This window comes from Adelges cooleyi, unplaced genomic scaffold (assembly GCF_023614345.1).
Source record: "Adelges cooleyi isolate 19-005CV unplaced genomic scaffold, UGA_ACOO_1.1 ACOO_flye_CR_arks_rails_tigmint_CR_PRNA_9, whole genome shotgun sequence".
In the NCBI taxonomy this organism is placed as follows: Eukaryota; Metazoa; Arthropoda; class Insecta; order Hemiptera; family Adelgidae; genus Adelges; species Adelges cooleyi.
The window spans coordinates 620,493-644,015 of NW_026096579.1; the positions used below are offsets into that span (position 1 = coordinate 620,493).

The 23,523-nt window shown below is 33.0% G+C and overlaps 4 protein-coding genes across 7 annotated transcripts in view; 1 reads left to right on the forward strand and 3 right to left on the reverse strand.

The window, feature by feature from the left end:
- The window catches only part of LOC126847034 (uncharacterized), a 35,920-nt gene that overhangs the window by 1,765 nt on the left and 10,632 nt on the right, over nucleotides 1-23,523 (forward strand). The window lies entirely within an intron of this gene.
- On the reverse strand, nucleotides 222-8,287 carry LOC126847037 (cyclin-dependent kinase 5 activator 1). Of its 3 annotated transcripts, none has more exons than XR_007686962.1 (3): nucleotides 7,325-8,287; nucleotides 2,002-4,845; nucleotides 222-1,971 (listed from the first exon to the last, which is right to left on the reverse strand). XR_007686962.1 is itself a non-coding variant. In XM_050587006.1 (2 exons), exons 1-2 carry the CDS (start codon nucleotides 8,033-8,035, stop codon nucleotides 4,510-4,512), a joined length of 1,047 nt encoding a protein of 348 aa, XP_050442963.1. In that variant the 5' UTR covers nucleotides 8,036-8,287; the 3' UTR covers nucleotides 222-4,509. The 3 variants fall into 3 exon arrangements, 1 of the variants encoding a protein (XP_050442963.1); XR_007686961.1 differs by having other exon boundaries at nucleotides 222-1,956; nucleotides 1,992-4,845; XM_050587006.1 differs by having other exon boundaries at nucleotides 222-4,845.
- Nucleotides 10,556-13,132, reverse strand: LOC126847033 (reticulon-4-interacting protein 1 homolog, mitochondrial-like). Of its 2 annotated transcripts, XM_050587001.1 has the most exons (6): nucleotides 13,045-13,132; nucleotides 12,631-12,952; nucleotides 12,326-12,552; nucleotides 12,055-12,252; nucleotides 11,664-11,776; nucleotides 10,556-11,107 (listed from the first exon to the last, which is right to left on the reverse strand). In XM_050587001.1, exons 2-6 carry the CDS (start codon nucleotides 12,860-12,862, stop codon nucleotides 10,678-10,680), a joined length of 1,200 nt encoding a protein of 399 aa, XP_050442958.1. In that variant the 5' UTR covers nucleotides 12,863-12,952; nucleotides 13,045-13,132; the 3' UTR covers nucleotides 10,556-10,677. The 2 variants fall into 2 exon arrangements, with proteins under 2 accessions (XP_050442958.1, XP_050442957.1); XM_050587000.1 differs by lacking the exon at nucleotides 13,045-13,132 and having other exon boundaries at nucleotides 12,631-13,038.
- LOC126847036 (solute carrier family 35 member F6-like) lies at nucleotides 17,030-22,050 on the reverse strand. Its single transcript, XM_050587005.1, has 9 exons — nucleotides 21,906-22,050; nucleotides 21,640-21,762; nucleotides 20,045-20,192; nucleotides 19,225-19,375; nucleotides 18,485-18,670; nucleotides 18,056-18,166; nucleotides 17,816-17,974; nucleotides 17,597-17,751; nucleotides 17,030-17,439 (listed from the first exon to the last, which is right to left on the reverse strand). The coding sequence occupies exons 2-9, from the start codon at nucleotides 21,714-21,716 to the stop codon at nucleotides 17,380-17,382; spliced, it is 1,047 nt and encodes a 348-aa protein (XP_050442962.1). The 5' UTR covers nucleotides 21,717-21,762; nucleotides 21,906-22,050; the 3' UTR covers nucleotides 17,030-17,379.

Here is a 23,523-nt window from a genome sequence, read left to right on the forward strand (position 1 = left end):
TGCAGATAATATATTATATAAGATAATTTGTTGAGTCATAAAATATTTTCCCAAATTGTACTTGTAAAGTTATGATTAATTTATGCTAACTGCACGCCAAGCTCGCTTTTGGATTTTTTTTTATCATTATTATATTTAAAAAAAAAATAACAACAAAAAACACATGTTTTGAAATTTTTTTTTTTTTTTTTAATAACAAAAAAGAAGAAATAAAGATAGAAACATTAAAAAACAAAAAATTGTAAAAAATCACGTCGAACAAACATCGCAAAAGTTTAAGCCTAAAATTTCGTTCACACAATTGTGTCAGTTTAGATTAGGCCGATGGTGGCAACTTTGGTGTGTTGGGCGTGAAGAGCTTAATAATTAATTATTATACAGACACAAAAAACATGATGTTTTTTTTGCAAACGCACAGACAAAATATGTACTCACAAAAAAGAAAAATATATATATTTTTGTTTATGTATACAAACGTAATATTGAATAATATAATATTAATACAATAATACATAATTAATACAATGTAAATTTACGTACATTATTTATAATAAAATGGCTTTTTTCGGGGGGGGGGGGGGTGGAGAGGGGGCTTTTTGTTTTCTGTGAACGACAGCGGGGGTAGTAAAAATGACATTACGATAATCGATGCATATTAAATCAACGCATTATTATACATGTCTATAAAACATATAATTTCTAAACAATTTCATTGGGATTCTTATTTTTATTTTTTTGTTAAATGTAAATTGCACACTCTTTTGGGTTAAAAGCTCTCTGCTAAGCTACCGTATACCGTTAACGTAGTATAAATTATAATAATAATAATAATAATAATAATAATAATAATAATAATAATGATAATGATAATAATATAAGTTATAATTTATAAAGTATACGAGCAAAAAATGAGTATTATTTTTTTTCTTCAAATATTGTGTTAACAGGTATGCCGCGAAAAAAGGAGAATCGTTTTCGGATTATTCCCAGGGACAAAAAACTAAACGACGACATATTTTCCAATGTGGTCGTCATGAAAAGCTAAAACATGAGATCAATTGAAGCTTGCCTCTTTTGTTTTTTTCGTTCAAAACAAAAACATAAACAAAACGAAACGGAAATCAAAACATTTAACAGAGTTAAAAAAAAATAATAATAATAATCAAAACAAGTAAATGTGGGTGAAAGACGGTTGGTCTGAAGAGTTTTTAATATTTTTGTTATTGCCTAACCTAACCTAGCCTAACCCGTGCTACGAAGGAGTTTTAGAGTTGGCGGTAAAGGTAAACCGCTTGTCAGGACCGTCATTTTTCACCTCTTTTAAAATACCTTAAATTGATTACAATAATATATAATTAATTAATTAATTGAAATATGTATATTGTTTAAATTAAACTTATATGTACAAAAATGCGGTTTGATGTGTGTGTGTGTGTGATATTGCGGGTAATATTATTATCATTATTATAATATGAAACCGTGTGAGGATATATTATTATTAGACGTAGGTTGACTAGAAAAACTACTGGCCGAGTTGGCGCTGTTGGGTAGTTGACGAAAAAATACTGGAAAATCGAATTGGAAAGTGTATCTCCGACGACTATAGTATAAATACATATTATATAATAATTAAATACAATATTAAACGTTAAAAAAAAACGTACATTAAACACACTAAATGTAAACACTTATATACTAAAAAGGCCATGTCGGATTTGGAAGGTTTCCGCTAAGAGAAACGCAATCGAAATCACGACCACGACTGACTAGACGATTTCATCTGTATGGCTTATTACGTTTCATTCTTTCGGTCAACGCTTAAGCGCGACCGCTTAATACCGTAAAAAAAAAAAATTATAATAAAACAAAACAAAACTCCCTAACCTAAGTTTACAACTAACCTAACCTTACCGGACCTAACTAAACCTAACCGAACCTAACTAAACCTAACCAACCCTAACCGAACCTAACCTAACCAACCCTAACCGAACCTAACCGAACCTAACCTAACCTAACCAAACTTAACCAAACTTAACCTAACCTTAATGGTATATGGTTCCCCCGGTCGGACAGCGTCGCCGCTTCGTCGAGGAGACCGGGAAAACCAAATATATTTAACAAATACACACTTCCGTCATGGTAACGATATACTCATGAAGCTTAACGTTAAACATTAAAAATATTAAAGACAAAAAAAAAGAAAAAGAAATCATCTATATGTATTGAATAACAATATTGAGATGCACTTAACCTAAGGAATTGCAGCATCCCAGCCTTATGAATATAGATTCTCAATAATAATTAAGTTTTAATTATCAATTAAAATTAAGTTTCTTATTTATCTATATGTTTTATTGTAAATGATTTAAAAGGTTAAAATTATCTTTCGCCATGTGAAAGGGTAAAAAAAAAATTACACGTAACGTCGTTCAGTCTTCTGAAGGGGAATTTAATACCTATTAATAATAACATAAAAGGACTTGACATTTAAATGAAAAATGTATCACTTTCAAAACGTGTTATCTAATGAGCTAATATAATATGGAATGATTGGTGTGGATTTTTCTTTATAATGATCTAATGTAATTTTCTAAGACATTTGTCAAAAATAAAACTAATTAATTATTACTTTTTTTTTAACTCTTATTTAACTAAATATTATTATTATCATACCTATATTTTTTTTTTTTTAATTTATCTTCTATTCTCGAAATCAATTCGATTTATTACATCTAATTTTCATTATTATAATATATCAAAATCTTACTATACATATTTTTTTACAATAATAATAATCATAATAATAATAATAATTTTCTCTTTAAAAAATGGAGGAATTTTGAACCCGTGCTTTACGATAGTTCAAACGCAGTAACGAGCAGGCGCAAAGTGACACTTTGCATCTGGCGTACACTAGCGTTTCAGTTATCGATAAAAAATTAAACATCGCCTCAAAAAACATAATACTTTCTTTAAAACAAATCATATTCAAAGCGAAAAATAAAAAATGATTCATTACCATTATGCGCGTGCTTAGGGTATTACAATAATATATTATGTTAATTTTAATGCCATCAAGTATTTACATGGTAATAATAATAATAAGTAAATAATATTATTATTATATTATATAGGTTTGGTTTACCCGCATAGTGTGTGTGTGTGTGTGCGCACCAAAAGCTCGTTGCAAATAATTTTTAGCAAATTGCATACCGCATACGACAATATAAACAGGGTTGAACATATTTTTTTTAAAGTTACACTTGTTAAAGTTACATGTAACCGAGTTACAGATGCAATTTGTATAACTCGTTAACCAGATTTAAGCTTTTCGTAGAAGAAACAAGCTATACAAACATGCCTCGTTATCTTAGGTTAAGTTATATTGAGTTAAGTTACGTTATCATAGCTGCTGTCAAAAAAACATTTTACTAATCTGAAATATTTGATAACACTTTGTTTTTTATAATAACTTCTCGTTAATACTATTATAACACTGAACGACTATAATAATTGAATTGGTTAAAGTATAAATATGTTTTTATTGTATTATTTAGCATGTAATTTAAAACGTTACTTCATTACGTAACTCGAACTTGTAATAGTTAAATGTAATGTAACTATTGTAACTTATAACTCGTCACATGATAATTAAATGTAATTTAGGCGCGTATGTTTTAACTTGTGACTCGTTACATAATTAAATGTAACTACATATTGTGACTTGTAACTGGTTACGGCGATTGCGCGTAACTTGTATCTTGTAACGGGGTATAGTAAATCGAGTTATATGCCCAACCTTGTATATAAGTCGGCTGAAACGGGACCACCAAGTCTGGACGTTTTGTCTGTTATTATGTACATACACATAAATTATGCTACCTAACTATAATATTATTATGTATTTCTTCTGGAAATAAAAATATAATTTATAGAAAAGTTGAAGAAAAAAATCTACACTCGTTACGCAAACGAGTAGGCAATAATCATTTGGAAGCCTAAACAACGGTCTATAGCTTACAGGTAACCTAACCGCAGGGTAGCCGTAGTTTAGGTTTCCATATTATGCGGGCGAACGATGAGCTTTAACAAAACGGAATTCCTTTTTTGCGAAACTTTGCAGACGATGAACGATTTTCATTTTTTTTTTCCGAAGAATCTTGCTGGCGTACAATCATTGCGTGACACCCTTTTTGAAAAATGGCTCCCTCCGTGTAAACGACCCTTCTCCGGACGCGCCCCACGTTCCGGGCGAAACAACCCTCTGCATAATATCGTGTAGTATATAGTTTGTTTTAATACTACAACGGCCGGGTAGTCTGGCATGTTCTTAGGGGTCGGAGTCACGGAGTACGGTGCGGAGACGGCGGGTCTATTGATTGTAGAAACCCCGGTGCATTGAACTCACCTGTGTAGGGTCTCAATTGATGATCGGACGGCATGTGTTCCGCAAAAGGAGTTCCGGATCGTAGACGTTGACATGTACAATGTGGGTTTTTGTGCAGCTCATCACGCCGTCTGCAGCACCATGCTTAGGGTGCCGCACGACTTGAGCTCGGAAAATATCTCGGTAAAGTACGCCGGTTCGGCGTTGATGCGCAGCATTTTAGCAGACATGCTGCGGACAATGCTCAGGCACCTGTCCCAGAACGTATCCCGGCTGTCCTCCACCAGGAAAGGTTTCAGCGGGTACGAAATTTCGTTGCCCATGTACGAATAGGCCAAGTACAGGCAGGTGAGCACGACCGCTTGCAGCTCCTGTTCGGTGGTCACCCGTTCGTCCACCAACTCCCTGACCAGCATGTAAACGAACACCACGTTGGCCGGATTGATGAACGGCACGTCCTGCAAAACACAAGCGTCTGCGTTAGATATTTCCTAGGGTTTTTTTTATTACTGTTCGTTTTAAACACGCCTACAGCCGTTGGCGCAATTTCAATGAGCGCTGGGCTTTACTCGAAACTCCAGTAGTTTGACAATTAGTAATAATCAATAAATTTACGCTTTTTGGACGGTTTTAACGTTAAGTTTTGTGTGTTTGAATATGTCTAGCACCCCCTGAAATTGCGCCAATGTGTATGGCCTGGGGATAAATCCAAAATTTCCGTGGACTACTTCATAGCACGTCATTGGTCGTGATATCGTGACGATAGTCGAGCATCGGCAGCCATAAGCGGTTGCCTCTAAATCTTAGATTGGGATACAGGAGGAGCGGGAAGGAAAATATGAAGCGAGAGCAGGGATATTGATGAAGTTTAAAAACATATCCACGATTCAATGTTTTTCCCGTGCAGCCGAGAAAATATACTATTCCACACTTTAGCTTCGATGCTAAGGGAGTCGGAGGAGAAGTTTCAACAGGACCAACCTATCCTAACCGACCTAACCTAAACTGGACATGTTACTGCATAGTTTTATTAAACGGAAAGTAATCCAAGCGTGTGGCTTCGGTGAAGAAGGGCATTGTCACTTCATGGCGAACACGAGTTAGACGTCCAAATATTATGTCAACTAACACAATCTTTGTCTTGTGTAAAAAACTACAATCGCCGACAAAAATTAGGAAAAGTTATGAAGATTTTAGTAAAAAATCAACAAAGATCTTCAGGAAAAATAAATACTTAAAAGCTCATTTGCCGAAAGTTGTAAAAAGTAAGATGCGTTCTTCTTGACCCAAGCCACGGTTATTAGAGATGACAATAAACATAAAGATAAAAGTGAAACATTAATGATGATATTGGAATGGGGACTACTAAAGAGAAGACCAGTATGGACTGACCAAAACTTACAACTTTGGATTTCAATAATAAATGAAATAAATTAGGATGTGTATTAAATTGTTTATGAGAATTAAATAAGCTAATTTTTCTTAAAAATTGTAATTGGCCCATTTTAGACTCAAAGTACAGATTTTTTTACTAAAAATAATGATAGTTACATGACATCAAATATTTTTAGTTACAAAAAAAATAAGACAATCATTTTTTGAATTTATTAGGTTACAACAATTATTGGTCGTTTACTCGTTTTAAAGGTAGATTTAAGGGTGTAGTGTAATTCTTAGATTTATGGTTTTAAATCAGACTGAAAACAGTTTTTTAGGCACTAGACAATTTATTCTTCTAACAATGGTTGGTAAATAATTATAAATTTACACATTTGATGTAAGCAGTTTTTACAGTGCATGTAACTACCGCTTAGGAAAGTTAAAGTGTGATTTAATTTTTGGAACTATTATACAAACATATTAATTGCACCATACATCTTAATAAAGTAATTAACATTAATACAAAATTAGGTAATTAACCAATGTATTTAATTTTTACTGATTCAGAATTTATATATTTATTATTATTGCCAAAGGAGAAATACAACACAGGTGTGTAATGATGATAGATGCATTCATCGACCAAGTCAACTCAGCTGTTCTTCGATTACTTTTCACTACAGTTAAAGTGACATAAGTCTTTGACAATGATAAATGTTGCTCGATTAGCTCAACCATTTCAGTCGTATTAGTATTTACAGTGTAACGAGATGATTAATGATAATAGATAAATATGAATCAATTGCTAAACAGATACGTTTAACTATTCAAGAGTTAAAGAATGTCAGTAAGTTTCGGAGGGAAATAAAAAAAAGTTACGACAAGTCGTGGAATCCGTAGGAAATCCCCTTTTCGATTTATACGAATGTACTTTTATGTATAACATTATCTTTGGGAAATCTTCAAGACGCAGATATTACCGCTACCCCTCCGGAAAATAATACTTTGACGCAATCGACGCGAGGCTATAAAAAATACATGTACATCGGGGCAACGACGTGTAATTTATTGCATCGGTGAGCTAGCTACATGGGCATTTGGGGACGTCGACGATATCATGTTCCCGAGGGTCTTGTGTGCTTGTCCCCAGAGGGGCGGCGGGTTCGCGGAAAATTGCGTTTTTACTCTTAAGTTATAGTACACGTCATCGAACCGTCAAGAGCGCGAGGGATCCTACCGTGGAGGAGCGGAGCAGCGGAGGACGGCGGGAGGAGGTGCCAGTAGTTGTAATGGTGAACTCTGTGTAAATCACGCGACGCGCGCCGCCTGGCACGCGCGCCCCGCGGTGGCACCGCAGCGAAGGGTCGTCGGCGGCGAATCGTTTGCAAAACGTCCAGGCGGCGACGGTGGCGCTACGGGAATATCAACGAGAGACAGTGCACGGCGCGCGGTGGAAAGGGGGGCGGGAGGGCGGTCGGGAATAACGAGGATAACGCGCTGATCCCGTCGTAAACTCTAAATACACACACACACACACAAACAACATCTATATTATACCTGCCATCCCTGTATGAGCAGGCTCCGGTCGACCGTCCTGAGCCACATGACCGCGTCTCCGGCCTGGAAATCGTTGAGCTTGTAACACTTGTGGTGCAAATAAACGCCCAGGCACTTGAGCAGCTCCGACGTGGACGCCTGGATTACGGTTTTGCGGGGCACTAGGCTGTGGCACGTGTGCGACGGTACCAGGGTGGCGCGGGGCACCAGTTTCTCGTTGTTGTTGATCACGTCCAACCCGGTGGTGGTGGCCGACCTACGGACGTTCTTCTCGACGTTGACGTTGCTGTCGACCAACGGTTGGCGAACGATGGTCTTGGTCGACTTGAGGCCGCCACCGCCGCCGACGTTACCGTTGCCGCTGTTGGTGTCTAATTTCTTTTTGCTCTGCGATGTGCTGAACCGTTTCCAGCTGATCGCGTTGATCAGGGCCGAGTGTTTTTTCAAGCTCTTTTCCAGCGCACCCCGCTCGATCATTTTGTTCTCCACGTTATTGTTGTTGTTGTTGATGTTGTTGATGTTGTTGTGGTTGTTGATATTTATGTTGGCCGGCAACATCATGGATATGCTCCGGCTGGTTACGTCCCGGTGCTTGTGGAGATGTTCGTACGTAAAGTTGTTGAGCGTGAACTCGGCCGCGCTGGCGCTGCTCGCCATGGCCGGGTACACGGACTTGCGGTTCTTCGGGCTGATACTCAGCACGGTTCCCATCTCGGGGCGACCGCGCGGCCTACACGAACCCACACTAAAGCTGGTGCTGGCCGACGGCGGTCGAAACGGCTACAATATTATTATGTACGCTGCGGCCACCGACGCGACGTCCTTATCGGCGTCCGCATTCGGATCGGAGGATTTCGTCGGGCCGCTCCGAAGTCGGAGGATAAATATTAAGTGTCGCACCCTCAACGCCGGTTGTGCGCGCGGACTGACTCGAACGGACTGTACACGGGAAATTGTGTAGTGGCCGAGGCGACTGCGACGGGGGTGGGCCCGGGGAGCTTTTGGGACGACGACGCCGCCGCCGCCGGTCGATACACTGGCACTCTCGATGTTGCGCAAGCGCCCGGGCGGCACAGCCATTGTTAATTACGCAGCACGGCCGCCGCCGCCGCCGCCTCCACTCACCACTACAAACGGCGGTCTTGCGCCACCGAAATCATTGTCTTGCGTTGGTCAAAAATATTACCACGCAAATCCGTTATTCGCACAGAAACCGCGACGGTAGATTTACATATGTACATTATTAATTTGATGGTTTTCGTTTTTTTTTTATAATAAAATATTATGGCTCTAAATTATACCGATGGAATTGCTACTATTATAATTTTATTATATACTTTCTAAGGGAGGACTTGGTTTTGGAAGCTAAAAAAATTGATTTTTAAACCTAAAACCCGGTTTTACCCGGTCCGTGATGGATTTAATAGAGCAAAAACATGACTGCTATAAAATTATTAGAAGAAAATGCTTTAAATGACGAATATTCAGGGGCGGATAGGCCAATAGGGAAAGACGGATTTTCCCTGTTAGGTTAGGTTAGATATAGACCTAACCTAGGCCTATGTCTAACCTACTCTCGTAGGCCCCCCACGGCCCCACGGTAGCACACACAATTTTTTTCATACAATAAAACAAATCCACCGTTTAGGTACAGTTGAACTTATGAACTATTGTTATTTTACAACAACATGACAAGCGTTATTAATACACATAGACCACACATGCTATAAGTTACCTACTTTTTATTCTTTCAGTCATTCGAGTAAGACGTGAGCGCGGTTCCTCGAAACTAAAATATGTTAAATCATACTTGAAGAATACCTTGTAAAAAGAATCATCAGACATTTGTATGATTATGTTTATTGAGAAAAGGTTGTAAACGACGTGGACTCAGATGAAATCGTTGATAAGGTGGCTAATTAAAGCGAAATAAAGCACAATTTTTCCATTCTGGTGGCCTCTTTAAAATATTCCCCCGTTACAAACAAATTACCTACACGCCCCAGTCGATCACATTCTGCTATTATTATCATAATTTATATTTTAAACATTTACTCAAAAAATAAACGATAACTAAACAGCCAATGGGCAGTTCCTCCAATCTTAAATCTTACCAAAAAAATGGATATTAAAAAAGTTCTATCATAAAACTGTATTTAATTGTAGTGGTAAAACAGATTTTTAACTGTTTACTGTCAATACGTCAAATAGAAAATATGAAACTTGTAAAGAAACGTGTATATAATTTTTAAAATTGGATAATAATTGTAAAAACCTAAGAAAAAACTTAAATGTTAAAATTAATAAAAACGTTACGGGTTAGGTTGTGGCCTTTTTAAAAAGCTAAAAAAAACATTTTTGTAATAGCTGTACTAGGAAAACGAGAGACTGTTTTTTAGCAGCAAAGCAGGATTATAGGAGAATTATAGTTTATACGATAATAATACTATAATAGAAAATCATTTTAGCTCTAAATTTATTTGTATATATATATATTTTTTTTATTTTTTACAATATTGAAATAGTGTGGTTTTAACTATTTTTTCGGACTAGTTTGTAGTAAAGTTAGGAATTTTAAATTCTACACTATAAGCGAATACTATTGATTAACGTTGACAAATCAAAAAAAAAAAAAAATATATATATATATATGTATCATAAACCCTTCCTAAGGAGGAAGGGTTTATCCCTTAACAAGGAGTGGGAACTTTTTCTTTGTTTAAATTTTTCCACCGTAGTTTTTCAATTTTTTCTTTAATAAAATTTAAAATAAATTAACTTTGAAAGAAACCAAAAATATGTTTTACTTCTTCTTTTTGGTACTGTTATATTAAAATCTAAAGAATATTCCATACACGTGTGGGAGCTAACTCAACATTTTTTAAATCTGTATTTTTTTGGGCGTTTTTCTCGATTTTCGAAGGCATAGGGGTGGACTTTTTATAATGTTGGCCCATCAAGGGTACGATTTCTGTACAATAGACTTGCCGTTCAGACACGGACAAAAAAATAAAAAAAATAGCATATCATTGTTAAAACAATGTCTTCTTAGCTCTGTTATCACGTTAATTATGAATTATTACTTATTATCTGGTAATATATTATGTATATAGGCACAAAGTAACGATTCGATTACAATGATATTTGAGACAATGATAAAGTTAAACAAATATATATTATTTTATTTATAGTAAAATATATTTTTTTAATTTTACATATTTATACAATAGTTTTAAATTTAATTTCTAATCATACAACAACAATTATTTGTTTTATACAAATAATAATAATAATAATATAACAGCTAACAACGAGAATAGTGGAGTGAATGGTATTAAAAAAAATGAGGAATTTCAACAGGTTAATTTAGCTCTGTCTATGCTTTCTTGATCAAATGTAACGATGACTTTGCCTCGAAGATGTCCTTGTTGTACCTTTTTGTACGCTTCTTTCAGGTCCATGAACTTATATACTTTGTCGAGGGGGACGATCATTTTCTTTTCCTCTGCTAATTGTGCCAACTCGTTAACACCTCCTTCCAGAGGCATAAATGCACCCCACCGTATGGTGGAACCTTTGAAAATTGCACCCGACAGCACGTTGGGTACAACTAAATCGTAGGCGTTCTTCAACATTCCGCCGAACAGTCCGTACGAGTCTGTGTTCTTCAATATAGGACTTCGCAGAGTTATGAAACCGCTACAACTCCAGCCTTTCAGCAAAGGCGTAAAAGAACTTATTTCTTCGAAGGGTATACCGGCGGCGTCTAATATTAGGTCATATCTGGAAAATCATAATAAAGAAAATTTAATTATAACATCAATAAACTCAAATAAGGACAATATATCCAAAAAAAAATGTATTTCTTCTAAAATCATGACTTCTAACCGATATGCTAAATTTAACTGTGTCCTGACAATTTGGTGCAAAACTTAAAATTTTACTCCAAAAATGATTAGATTTAATTACTCGCTTTAATTCTAACGTTTTTACTTAATTTACTATTATATTTTAAGTCAAGAAACTACTTAATTAAACCCATTTAATAGGTACTTTATAATTAAATGTCTACTCGTACGGTTATGTGTTAAATGGTCTTGCGCCGAATCATCGGTAATCCAAACAGATTAAACCTATGATAATAAACTATAGAGAGGATTTGGAATGAATTAATAAACTTAAAATCAATCATCAAGCCTTTCTGTATAATTACACCAATACTTTTTCTCCGATCACCTAATTTTGTATTATTCAGACTTTAGAGGGTTGTTTTATAATAAAACTTTAGCTAGTAATGAAAATGTCTAATATTGTATAATAGGTCTTAATGATTACATACTTTCCGAATTGTTCCAATTGCTCTTTCATATCCGAAGAAGTATAATCGACGATATTGTCCGGTCCAAGTGTTTTTACTAGATCTATGGCATTTGTACTGCATGTGGTAGTTACCTAAAATTTAATTAAACAGCAATTAAGGTTATGATATAAACAAAAATATATAATGTGTTTAAGTCAACACCACAGGAAACTATCTTTGTGCAACATTGTACTTTCGTTCTTAAATTACTACAAAGACAAATAAGTAGCGTGGCATACTCCTAAGTCAATTTTAAAGGAAATGTATAATATTTTCTATTTAGTGGCGATAGGTTAATTTTGGTATATCATGTTGGTAAACACCATAAACTTATTGAACACATAAACAAAATTGACTCAATTTAATTTACCTTAGCGCCCCAGGATTTCAACAACTGTATAGCACAACTTCCGACACCGCCAGACCCGCCGATCACGAGTACGCTTTTGTTAGTAGCGTTTAAAACATATAGTCCGCCAGCTACTTTCAATGCACTATACACAGTCAAACCCGTGTATAGTAAACCGGCCGCTTCTTCATTGGACATATGGACTGGCTTTTTAACTACCTGAACACATATATAAATAAATTAATAAACATAACAAATAAATGAATAGATTATAAAGTATATATTTACTAACTAAGCTTTGTGGAGCTGAAACAAACTCGGCGTGACAGCCTTGGTGAAAAGGGGGAACGACGCCCATGACTAGATCGCCAATTTTCAAGTCTTTTGTAACGTTAGCTCCTTTGGCGACGACTTCGCCGGCGAAATCTCTTCCGAGAGTCAACGGAAACTCGACTGGTTTGTGTAACGATTTTTGTTGTGCTTGACGAATCGTGCCCAACACGACTTGCCCGTAGCCCTCTATAGATAAACACACACACAACGTTGTTTAACAACAATAATTGTAACTTCGGTCGAAAAAAGGCTCGAGCGACTTACCGGTCATTAAAACGTCGAGCGGATTGACAGATGACGCTTTGACGCGTACCAAAACGTCTTTGGGGCCGATCACGACGGGCGATCTGGCGTTGTTGGTTAGGACCAGATCGTCCAGGGTGCCGTATGAGTGCACTTGCCATGCCAACATTTTCGGCGACCAACTGGCACTGTTGGCCACTATTTGGTCGTCCAACACAGGCGTGCACGTAACGTCAGCGGTGGTAGCGGTCATGTTGGTCGTGGACACGAAGAACCTACGGTGGCGTGCAAATGTCGCTGAGCGTTCTGCGTGTAAAGTGTAACGAAACAACGGACGCAGTACCTGTCGACGAAATGCGTTCGAATTAGACATGACGTTATTAGGATTTTACTCGGTTGCCGGGTCGATCGCTCATCGTTTTTACCCCTACTTACTTCTTATCTGTTGTCTTGTCTTGTCGAAATTGTTCGGTCTGTTATCAGTTATCGCCGGCCGTCAGATCGAAAGATAACGACGCCGTCTTAAACCGGGGGTGTCCAAAATGTTTCAAATAACGATATTTTTGTTTTTGTACATCAGAAAAAAATAATTATTATTTACCTACCTAGATAATAGATATATAGACATGCTAACGATACACCGTGAAACCATTGGTAAACATCTCATTGACATCCTTTATTCTTTGTATTCTTATTGTGATTGTTTGGCACCGACTTCAAAAGTGATTAACATTGGCGCAATTAGGAGGTACGCCTCGTATGTTTAGTATTAAATTGTAGGTACTTAAATTCGTTAATAATAGTAGACCCACAATATATCAGCGGCTTTCCGGCGATCAGAAAGCCTATTTAAATTACTGTTAGAAGCAATAATGTTCAGGTCTTCACCAACTTCACCGGCTAAATAAGCTAACATTCTTAGAAACCGTGTTTCTATTTTTTCAACCATCCCCAATTGATGAGGAGACCCATATTCTTATATCGACCGTATTAAGTAGTATACATGTTTTTAAGACAAATCGGGCTAGTAAATTCCCAGCGTAATAATATGATTACACTTTCTACCGTGTGGTGTTAGTATTTCCGACGTTACTGTTCTAAATATAACACATAAGTTTAAAAACAACATTACATACATACCAGGTGATTCTTTTGAAGCCCTACCATAGCTCACTCGTGAAAAAATTGTAATTTTGTAGTGTTTCTTTTTGAAAACATTTTTATATATGTTATAGTACAGTAATAGACAGTATTAAAATTTTTATTTTTTGAACTACTTTAAAACTATTTATTCACAACTGGTTATCGACCGGTCAACATTTTCAGCAAATTATTCTTAATTTAAAAAGTCAATAAAATATGTACGTTACCGTTTCGAAAGTCGATAAAGTCCTAGAAAATACTGAAATAGATAATAATTTGAATATTGTCTAGTATGTAGCATAAACAAAAATGTTTCCAAAAAAAAAAAACTGTAAAAAATCAATTATTTTAAGAGAATACTGGTGTAGGGCGTTAAAAGGATCACCCGGTATAGTTATACCACGCCGTACGTTTTTTCGGCAACCCGATTTTGGATGCAAACCTATATTTAGCATCTATTCGTTGCGTCCATTTGGTTTTATCAAAAAGGTTGCCGTGTTTCATACGCCAGTGGACTATCTATGTATGTACATTTGTACAGTACAGACGAAAAGTCTAAATACACACAAGCGAACAAGAATTTTTTTTTATTATTCATTTATTTTACGAAAACAACTTGCTTTATTTACACAATTCTGATGTTTATATTTACTGATTATTCTTAATGTATTTTATAGAAACCTAATAAAAAGATAACGAAAAATAAGAAAATTACTTCAGCCGATTTTCTTGAAAGTGACCACCTTTTCCTCTATTGATTTCGGCGCAAATTTTTGGCATTTCTCCGATAAGTTTCAACGTTTAAATATGTTAACCACCATTTTGTAATCGGTTGACAACAATGATGCCATCGATATTACCTTAAACCTGGTCACTTGACAGCTGTTATTGCCATGTTGGTTGCTGTCGTGGCCGTTGAGCAAGTTTGTTTTGGGTAAAATTTTATTTCCCAATAAAATACATTAAGAATAATCAGAAAATTTTGAACCCACCAAACCGATGTAAATAAAGTACCTAAGTTGTTTTCGTGAAATAAATGTAAAAACTAAAAAAATTTGTTGTTAACTCGTGTGTGTGTTCAAACTTTTAGCCCATACCTACTGTATATATTTTTAATCTACGACCATATTATTGTACTATGTACGTCCATTATTATTATTATTCACAATAATTGGTGTAATTAATTACTGTGTAAGTAATCTATTTTAACGTTATTTTTTTTTTGTCCGAATTACGTAAACGTGCAATTACCGCTCACAAACTTAATTATTTATCGTTGTTATTAATTTGTTTGTCGTAGTTATTCATAAAAAAGGCGTTCCGGAACGACCATGGGTATTACCGTTGTTATAAGATTATTATACAGATGAGAAGTTCTACACATAAACAATGGTCAACAATGAGCACATTAAATCTGTTGACGATGAATTCAAAATGTATAAATTGAACATGAATTTTTATTGCTTAATGAAAAGGACGTTGTACTCTTTAAAACAATTCGTTAAATCGTGTTTGTTTGGAAAGCGTGTAGGTCAAAGTGAAATGGTCACAGAAAAGAGGAGAACTTTAATTAAGTTCTCGTCGGTTTTTTTTTAGATAACTTAAATGTTACCTTAAATACAAGCACTTAAAAAAGTTTTGAAAAACATCAAAAGTCAATTATAAATTCTTGATAAAGTTCCCATTATTTTAAATATGTAAAAAAAAATGTTCTACGATTATTATTTAGCCAATAATAGAGAATATGCGTAGCTATGTTTAGATGAAAAAAAATGTTAAATCGCTGTCAAGGAATATATTAGCTACTAAAAAAAGAGTCCTAAATACTGAACTAATAACTACACATCATAGTTCAACCTTTAAATTAAGATTTTGCAAAATATTACCTACACTTAACTCTTAAATAAATAGGAGGTATCACGTCCTCTTTTATAATGTTCCTCTAATGTATAAATTGAATTGGTTTTTTTTAATTAGGTATAGTTAGTTGCAATTTTTAACTGGTCGATAACCATTTTTAAGTCAGCAGTTTTTAACATTTTCAGCAAATTATTCTTAATTTTAAAAACGAATTACATGTATATATTTAAGTTTCAAAAATAACCCTTACCCTAAATCAAGCTTCTGACTGTAAAAAAAAAAAACTTTAAATTAGGTACTACTATTTGATAAAAATGTTTCACAAAATTATTTTTTTTTTAATTTTAATACATCGTAAAAAAAATTAAGTGTTACATGAAATTATGAATACCCTGTCTAGCCATTTTATATCTATACAGAGATTATAATATATTATTATTTATTATATTTTTTTAAAAATACAAAATAAAAGAAGATAACAAAATGTTATTAAAATAATAATCTTATTTACAAGGTATCAATTATTAATAACGACATAGGTATTGATTATGCTACATTTATTTTATTATTGTTGAATAACTCATGTTTTTACTAATTATTAATGACTAACGAGAAGTTATGTAAAAGGTTATATATAGCTAACGATTTTATTTTAATGCCATATCGCATTAACATGTAGATAGGTTAGGTTAAGTTAATATCTAAAAAATAATATTATTAGTCGATTATATCATGTTTTTGTAACAAATATGCCTTTAGAGTTTAGACATTAGTTTATTTATGTTGCATTTTGTTTTGAATAATAATAATTAGAATATTGTTTTTCAGTTCATAGATTTCAAATTTTTCTACCATTAGTTTATTTTTCTGGCTCAAGTCTCAAACGCTGAAGTAGACCATCTAATGAAACCGTTTTCTCCACACCAACGGGAGAGGGTTAAACCTAATGACATTTGAAAAATATTCCATATTAAGTTAAAACAGTGTAATCATTTACTTCATTTCAATTTTCCGCTCTTATTAAAGTTTCGGAAATTTTCAAGGAAATGAATATTTGTTGTGCTATAACATTATGTTGAAATAATAACTATGAACAACATTGGGTTTCATTTTATTTCATTTTTCTTAAAAAATTGGTAAACAAGAATAAATAATTGTTATAACGGGTATGACTTAATAAAAAATTTGAAGTACATAATTTTTTAAATCAATGTTGAAAATTAGAACAAGGGCTTTAGATCCGGTACATAAGGAAATAAAAGTCATTTTTTAGTTATGTATTAATAATTAAAATGGTTATTAATACTGATTGTCTGTCGTTTGTTTAGGATATGCATGACAATAGATCGAAATTTTAATAATAGAATCTCGGTGTCGTGTATGGTTTTAGACATGTATTTTATACTCCAGAAAAAGGTTTAAATTAAAAAAATATATTTTTATTATAAATATATACATATACAAATACATAATTGCGTAGGTCGTTAAAACATTTCATTTTGTTTAACACTATTAAGATCAACAATTGTTTTGAGCTAGGTCATAAAAAAGCAGAGTGAAGTATAACATCATTGGCAGTGGTACATACCACGCCTAACTCTTTATATTTAAAAAAAAAAAAACTCAAACATTCAATGCTTATACGTTTGGCGTTATTAAAACTATACTAAATACTTCTACAGTTAAATTCTTTGGGTCATTCGATCTGGCTTAAATATAATACAGTGTTCGTATTTCTTCGGGCGTTTCGATACAAGTGCACGTCCATCAAATAATCATATTGTTATAAACGCACATTCCAATCAGTAGGGTCCCAAAACCAATTGGCTGAAACGACAAAACGAACATGGGACATTAATTTTTTTTAATATTGACAATATTTTAATAGCAGGCTGCAGATGAGAGCAGATGACTATTCATAACAGCTAAATACTGTATAATGTAAATGCTAAGAAACAAGTTCAAACGCGCGTGTAAATATTACCTGGAGGAAATGAAACGCTTGCCATCCCACGGCCAAAGAAAAAGTCCATATGAAAAACGTACGGAGTGAATCCAGTATCATTCGAGAGGTCGCAGATATTTCCTTAGTCACGCTGATCCCCATGAAGTTGAAAAAAGCAATACTGACAACGTTGCCTGAACGAAAATAATAACAATGTAATGTAAAGAGGATCCAAAAGTCAGTTTTCCCAGATTTTACCCATCAGAGCAGCAAATAATATTTTGTTGTTCACAATCTGTGCAATAGCGTCTGGGAAATCTTCGAGCGACCCTCGAGAATTGCTCGCTAAAGGTTCGCCGACTTTAATAAAGTAGAAAGGTATCAAGAGTAAGCTCATCGCGACCATACCGAACACTCCTGTGAAATTAGTATTGAACGTTTGAGAAGAAAAAAAATATGTCAAAAATATTAAACTGAGATATCGTTTACGAGTACTACCTTCCCAACCAACGGCTTGCAATGCCGGAATGTCGTTTGCGACCACATACTTTTCTTCGTACACCATTTGGGCGGCGGTTATGATTTGGGCGACAAATATCAACAAATCGCCTTGGAATATCCAAATACATAATATTATACAAACATATATTTTATAACTGTACTTTGGTCTAAAACAAAAATCTCATTCTTTTGCAATTTTCGAACATTTAAAGTTTTTATTTTCCGTAACACCGTATTAAATTATTAGATAAAAACCCTTATAATTTTTTCTTCCTGGTAGTATCTTTTTTTTGTAAAGAGTTTTTCAGTTTACTTATTTATCGGTCTAAACATAATGTCTTGCAAACAATTTAAATATGTCCTCAACCCAAAGTACAAATATTTTAGCAACTAGATCAACTTGTTTTTTCCTTAATGTGTTTTTACCTGTAATAATTCCTTCGGTTGTGTACGAACCATCGACTTGTGTGGACTTCTTTGATACTAACAAATCCGATATACCTACTACGCATAATCCGACGATTATTAGAAGTATACCCATCCAATGTCGAACGGTAACTTTTCTGCGAAGAAACATTTTAGAAAGGATAGCGGTGAATATGATTACGCCACCTTTGAAAAAAATACATAGGTACATATCAATTATCAATTAAGTACACATTAATATTATATATATATATTTGTTTGTTATTATGATGTAACATTATGTAGATTATGTTTATAGAGAGTAAATAATATATTTAATAAGTTCTATTCGGCTCTTGTGTCTACATTTTGGCCAGGTTAGGTCTTAAGCGCTCTATCTCTTAGTTCACTTTTACTTTGTCCTATAATTCTCTATTTTTGATCTTTTTTTTTTTTTACTTGTCTCTTCCTTTTATATATACTAATTTGCCTATCCCTTTATTTTACACTCCATACATCTGCATATCTTTTGTATTTACACACTGAACTCAATGTATGAAAGCGTAATGCCTATAATGCTATAGTCGAATGCTTACAAGAATGTCCACTACCGGGAGGCTGTCATATTGTGAATAGTTATTGTTTTTTTCTATGATTTATCAAATATACGACGGTGTCATCGGTTGATGGTCTCTTACTTAGATTTGTATGTTTTTTTAAAAATAAATCATTGAATTGATTAGTTTTTGCATAATACATACCTCTTAACATTTGGTAACTCGACGCGTATGTAAAGTTGAGACCTATGTACATAAGTGTGCTGGCCACCATATCGCATATGGCCGGGAAAAAAAATAAAAGTGGATTGAACTTTTGGTTACCATTTACAATTCTACTGTCTTCCACAGAATACTATAACGAATGACAATGTTGGTTATTAGCACAGTGTGGGGGGGGGGGTAGGGGTGAAGGTTTTTTTAAAAAATATACACTGTATTTGTTCAGATTAACCTGTTATTATTATGCATTTCATAAAAAATAACTTATTGGTTCAATTCAAAATAACTTGTGATATTAGGGCCGTATTTAAAATTTTGGAGCCCTAGGCATATGCTTCCCCCTTCTAATTATCAATATTACACTTATTTTATCCATGATCGAGATTCTATTTTCTGCACACGATGTTCGTAATATTTATTTCAATATTGAAATCTAACAACTAATAAATGAAAACCGTTTAATCATTAAAAAAAATTGAAAGCCTTTTTCGTATAATAAATTAACATAATAAAATACAATATTAAAATTAGAATAAATATGACATTTATTCTTTTTTAATGTAATTTTTTCGTTGTTTGATTATTAGCGAAATCTTCATTTTAAAATTAATTTCGCTTAAATATTTTGCTGCCTATAAAAAAATTCGCCCTCGAGCAAGTGCCCCCCCCCCCTTAAATATGACCCTGTACAATATATATATATAAGTATGTATGATGTATTAACTCATTATAAATAAATCATCAATAAATAAAGATGAATTAATGTATAATAACGTCAAAATCAATACTATAAATTTCAAACCTGTCTTTTCATGTGGTACTTAAAAGCAATTTTAAAGACCAACAAGCACATGAATTCTCCAAGAAACATGATTAAAGCCTGAACAAAAGGGTGGTTAAATTTGCGAACTTTTCCATCGGTTCCAGCTGATTCGATATTATCCGCCCATCTGTAATGAAGTATAATTATTTGAATTACTAATTGAAATATTATATTTTGTGTTGAGTAGTGTGGTATGTAAGAAAACCATGACTCTTTCAAATTCGAGAAAACCCTCAAAAAACAAACAGCTGTGAGCGCTATACTTAAGCACAACCCTTAGCTAAAATAGAGTGCTCTACGACTCAAGTTTGTTTATATTGAAACAGTTTGATACTATTATATATTAATTTTAGATCAAATGAATATATTTATACTACTGTCAAAACATAAACACACTTTTGACCTTGATTACATGTATTATTTGATTAAATCATTGAATTAATTTAATCCAATATTAATTTGTTTTATAAGTAATGTAAACTATAACGTATATATGGCATTACATAATTTAATAAGTCTTATAAATCTATAGTTCCTAGTTTGAAACCAAAAAGAATCGTTAAATTAATATTTTTCCTAATATGTCATTTTTTTTATTGATAAAAAAACGAATAGAGTAAAATAGGTAATTATAATATTATCTATTTGTTTATTTTATTAGCTAGACTTTTTACAGCTGTCGAGGCCATCCAAAATTAAATTATATTATTTAAAAAAAAATTAATAATTTTTCACAATTTCAAAAGCCTTTCGCCAGTTAACATAAGCCTAAGCTCGCGATTTGTGCTGACCAAGAGTCTTTTAGTGTGATATTATAATTATATCTGTATGAGCACTACAGATTCGTATTTCCTTAAACGGGCTGATAAATTTTGCACAACCATAACAAGTTTCAAGACTGTATGAAAATGCAAAAATTGTACTTATCAACTTATTGAGTATAATTTCCATAAAATCCAACTAGTCTCTTACTAATTAGTATGCATGTACGTTGTACCTATATACCATAGATTAGTTTCTGAATTCAGACGTTAGCTCTTAGATGTAATTTTAATTAGACAAACATATATACTATATAAATGATTTATTCGATACGAACATTTATCTCACTCGTTCGTTGTATTTTTTTTTTTTTTTTAAATCTTTTGGAAGACAAAGCCGAGATCAAAGGGCAATTGAAACGACGCATGAGCATGTTTTAAGATGTACAAATGATAAATATTGTCTTAGATGATAGCTCAATTATTTAGATTTTTATGTAATAAAATTCAGTACCAATTTCATTTATTTATTTTGGACGAATTGCTAAATTATCAACTAAATATGGGAGCTAGGTTAATTAAATTTTATTTTTTTTCGTTAATTTTTATATTTTTGTTTTTCAAATAAACAAAACGGTTGTTTCATTTGTTTTATTATGATTAATCTCGTTCTGTGTGTTTCCAAGTTCAATGGTCCATATTATTCAACTTTGTGGTATTTGTACTATTGTGTAACAACTATTTGACGAGAAATATTACTTGTTAGGCGGGGTGTACCTGTTCGGTTATAAGTAACTTTCAAAGTTTGCTTACTTGATGCTTATTGTGTTCGTGAATCCCGTAAAGACCAATCCAACTGCCAGGATTATTTGATACGGAGTGAACGCCATGGCCACGGATATATGTAATATATTTTATAATATCTCCTTTGAGGACCTATTAGACAGTTTAAACGGTTGTAAACGGAGAGAACAAATTCGATTTGATAAATTAATTGATGGTAATTATTATTGAAAAACAATACAGTCGGCACGAATTGTTTTCAATTCAAATTGCAGGTGCCATCAAACGGTACTTACTTGAATATTATTATTAATATCGTGTAAGTAATAATAACATGTAAATAAATATTATGTAGGTATTGTGCATTAACTGAACGCGAATGGACGAATACAAATATTATACACCAAGTGGGTACATAGTAGGAGTCCGACAGTATAAATTATTATTATATTGTAGAATATAAATATCACATTTACAATAATATGGCTAAAAGAAAAAAAACTAATCTACTTTTCAGAGTTTATCGGTGGGGTATTGTGCAAGGAAATTGTCTATCGACTATCATAACTCTTAATAATTATAATCTACTAGGAATAGTCAATAGATTATAAATAATTAAAATAATTTTTACAAATGCCAATGGTCATTATATACTAATAATGCTATTATTTTATTGTACTCATATAAAATTAGTACCTAATGTATTGTACTCGAGCAGCAGTTTAGGCATATTTTTACACGAGACAAAAGATTTTCATTAAAAATAAATCCACGATTTAAAACATTTCAAGTTATATTGCACAAAAAACTGTATTATCTTTTTATTCGATTTTCGTAACACCAATAAAACTCGTAGATTTAGAAAGGGATTATTGCCTGTATACCTCGATAAATTGTGGGTTTTATCTGCACTATTGTATGGCCTAAACAACTAAATTGCAAGTCAGTATTGAATAAACGCTTGCTTTTATTCTGGTTGTAATACATAGTAATACTACGATGCGAATCAATAGTTAGTATTTTCAAACCAGTAAAATCCAACCCAAGCACAGTAAAAACCAACACAGAAAGAAAAGATTAAAGTGAGGTGCCTTTTTTTGCTAAGTGTTGACATTAAAGGTAAAATAATAACTATATTATTAAATTTAGGGTACTTGGAAATTGAAATCAAACAAATAAAAATAAGCACACAACTTTTTTAAACAATACATATAAAACATATCGGTATAATCATTTTTGAGCAAAAAATTACATAGTTTTTTCACAGAATGTATCATAAACTTTACAATAAAATAAAATGACAAAATATGTAATGATAAATAATAGTTATAATAATAATAATAATAATATAAGGAACTAAATTTATAGATCAATAAAAAAGAAAAAAAAAATCAAATGTATGGAAAGACTACAAGTGAGATCACCCTTCACCAATGTGTTAATGAAACGAGAAATTCAATAAAAACTGTCGTCTAGAAAATTCTAACATAAAGAAATATTGTTGTATTACTTGAGGAGTTCAAAGTGTACTAGTTGGGTTAACAATAATTTAAATTTAACATAATACTTTATAACAATAACATAATTTAAAATCCAATAAAATTTGTTTGATAAATTATAGTTGTATACATTTTAGTTAAATCATATTTAAAAATAAAAACACATATATATATATATATATAATAATAGCGATTACAGCTACGAAACAATAATAATAAAAAAATATTACATAAATTGTTATTTTTTTAATATTTAAATAGTTAATTATAATAGAAGAAACATTAATACAATGTTTATTATTAGTGTTGGAGTAGATTGGGCTAGGCTAAAAACAAAATTGAAATATGAGAGTATAAAATATAATATTTTTAATATCTGTTGAAAATTAAAACTTAATAATATAATACCAAAAAA

Excerpts from the sequence above, each read along its gene's own strand:
- LOC126847036 (XM_050587005.1), bottom strand. The coding sequence starts at position 21,716 with ATGGCGTTCACTCCGTATCAAATAATCCTGGCAGTTGGATTGGTCTTT. Across the intron at positions 19,376-20,044 it reads AGTACCACATGAAAAGACAG|TATTCTGTGGAAGACAGTAG; the intron begins GTTTGAAATTTA and ends CATTCGTTATAG. Across the intron at positions 18,671-19,224 it reads GAGTTACCAAATGTTAAGAG|GTGGCGTAATCATATTCACC; the intron begins GTATGTATTATG and ends TTTTTTTCAAAG.
- LOC126847037 (XM_050587006.1), bottom strand. The coding sequence starts at position 8,035 with ATGGGAACCGTGCTGAGTATCAGCCCGAAGAACCGCAAGTCCGTGTAC. Across the intron at positions 4,846-7,324 it reads TGCTCATACAGGGATGGCAG|GACGTGCCGTTCATCAATCC; the intron begins GTATAATATAGA and ends TGTGTTTTGCAG.
- LOC126847033 (XM_050587000.1), bottom strand. The coding sequence starts at position 12,982 with ATGTCTAATTCGAACGCATTTCGTCGACAGGTACTGCGTCCGTTGTTT. Across the intron at positions 12,553-12,630 it reads GCTCGACGTTTTAATGACCG|AGGGCTACGGGCAAGTCGTG; the intron begins GTAAGTCGCTCG and ends GTTTATCTATAG. Across the intron at positions 11,108-11,663 it reads CAATTGGAACAATTCGGAAA|ATATGACCTAATATTAGACG; the intron begins GTATGTAATCAT and ends ATGATTTTCCAG.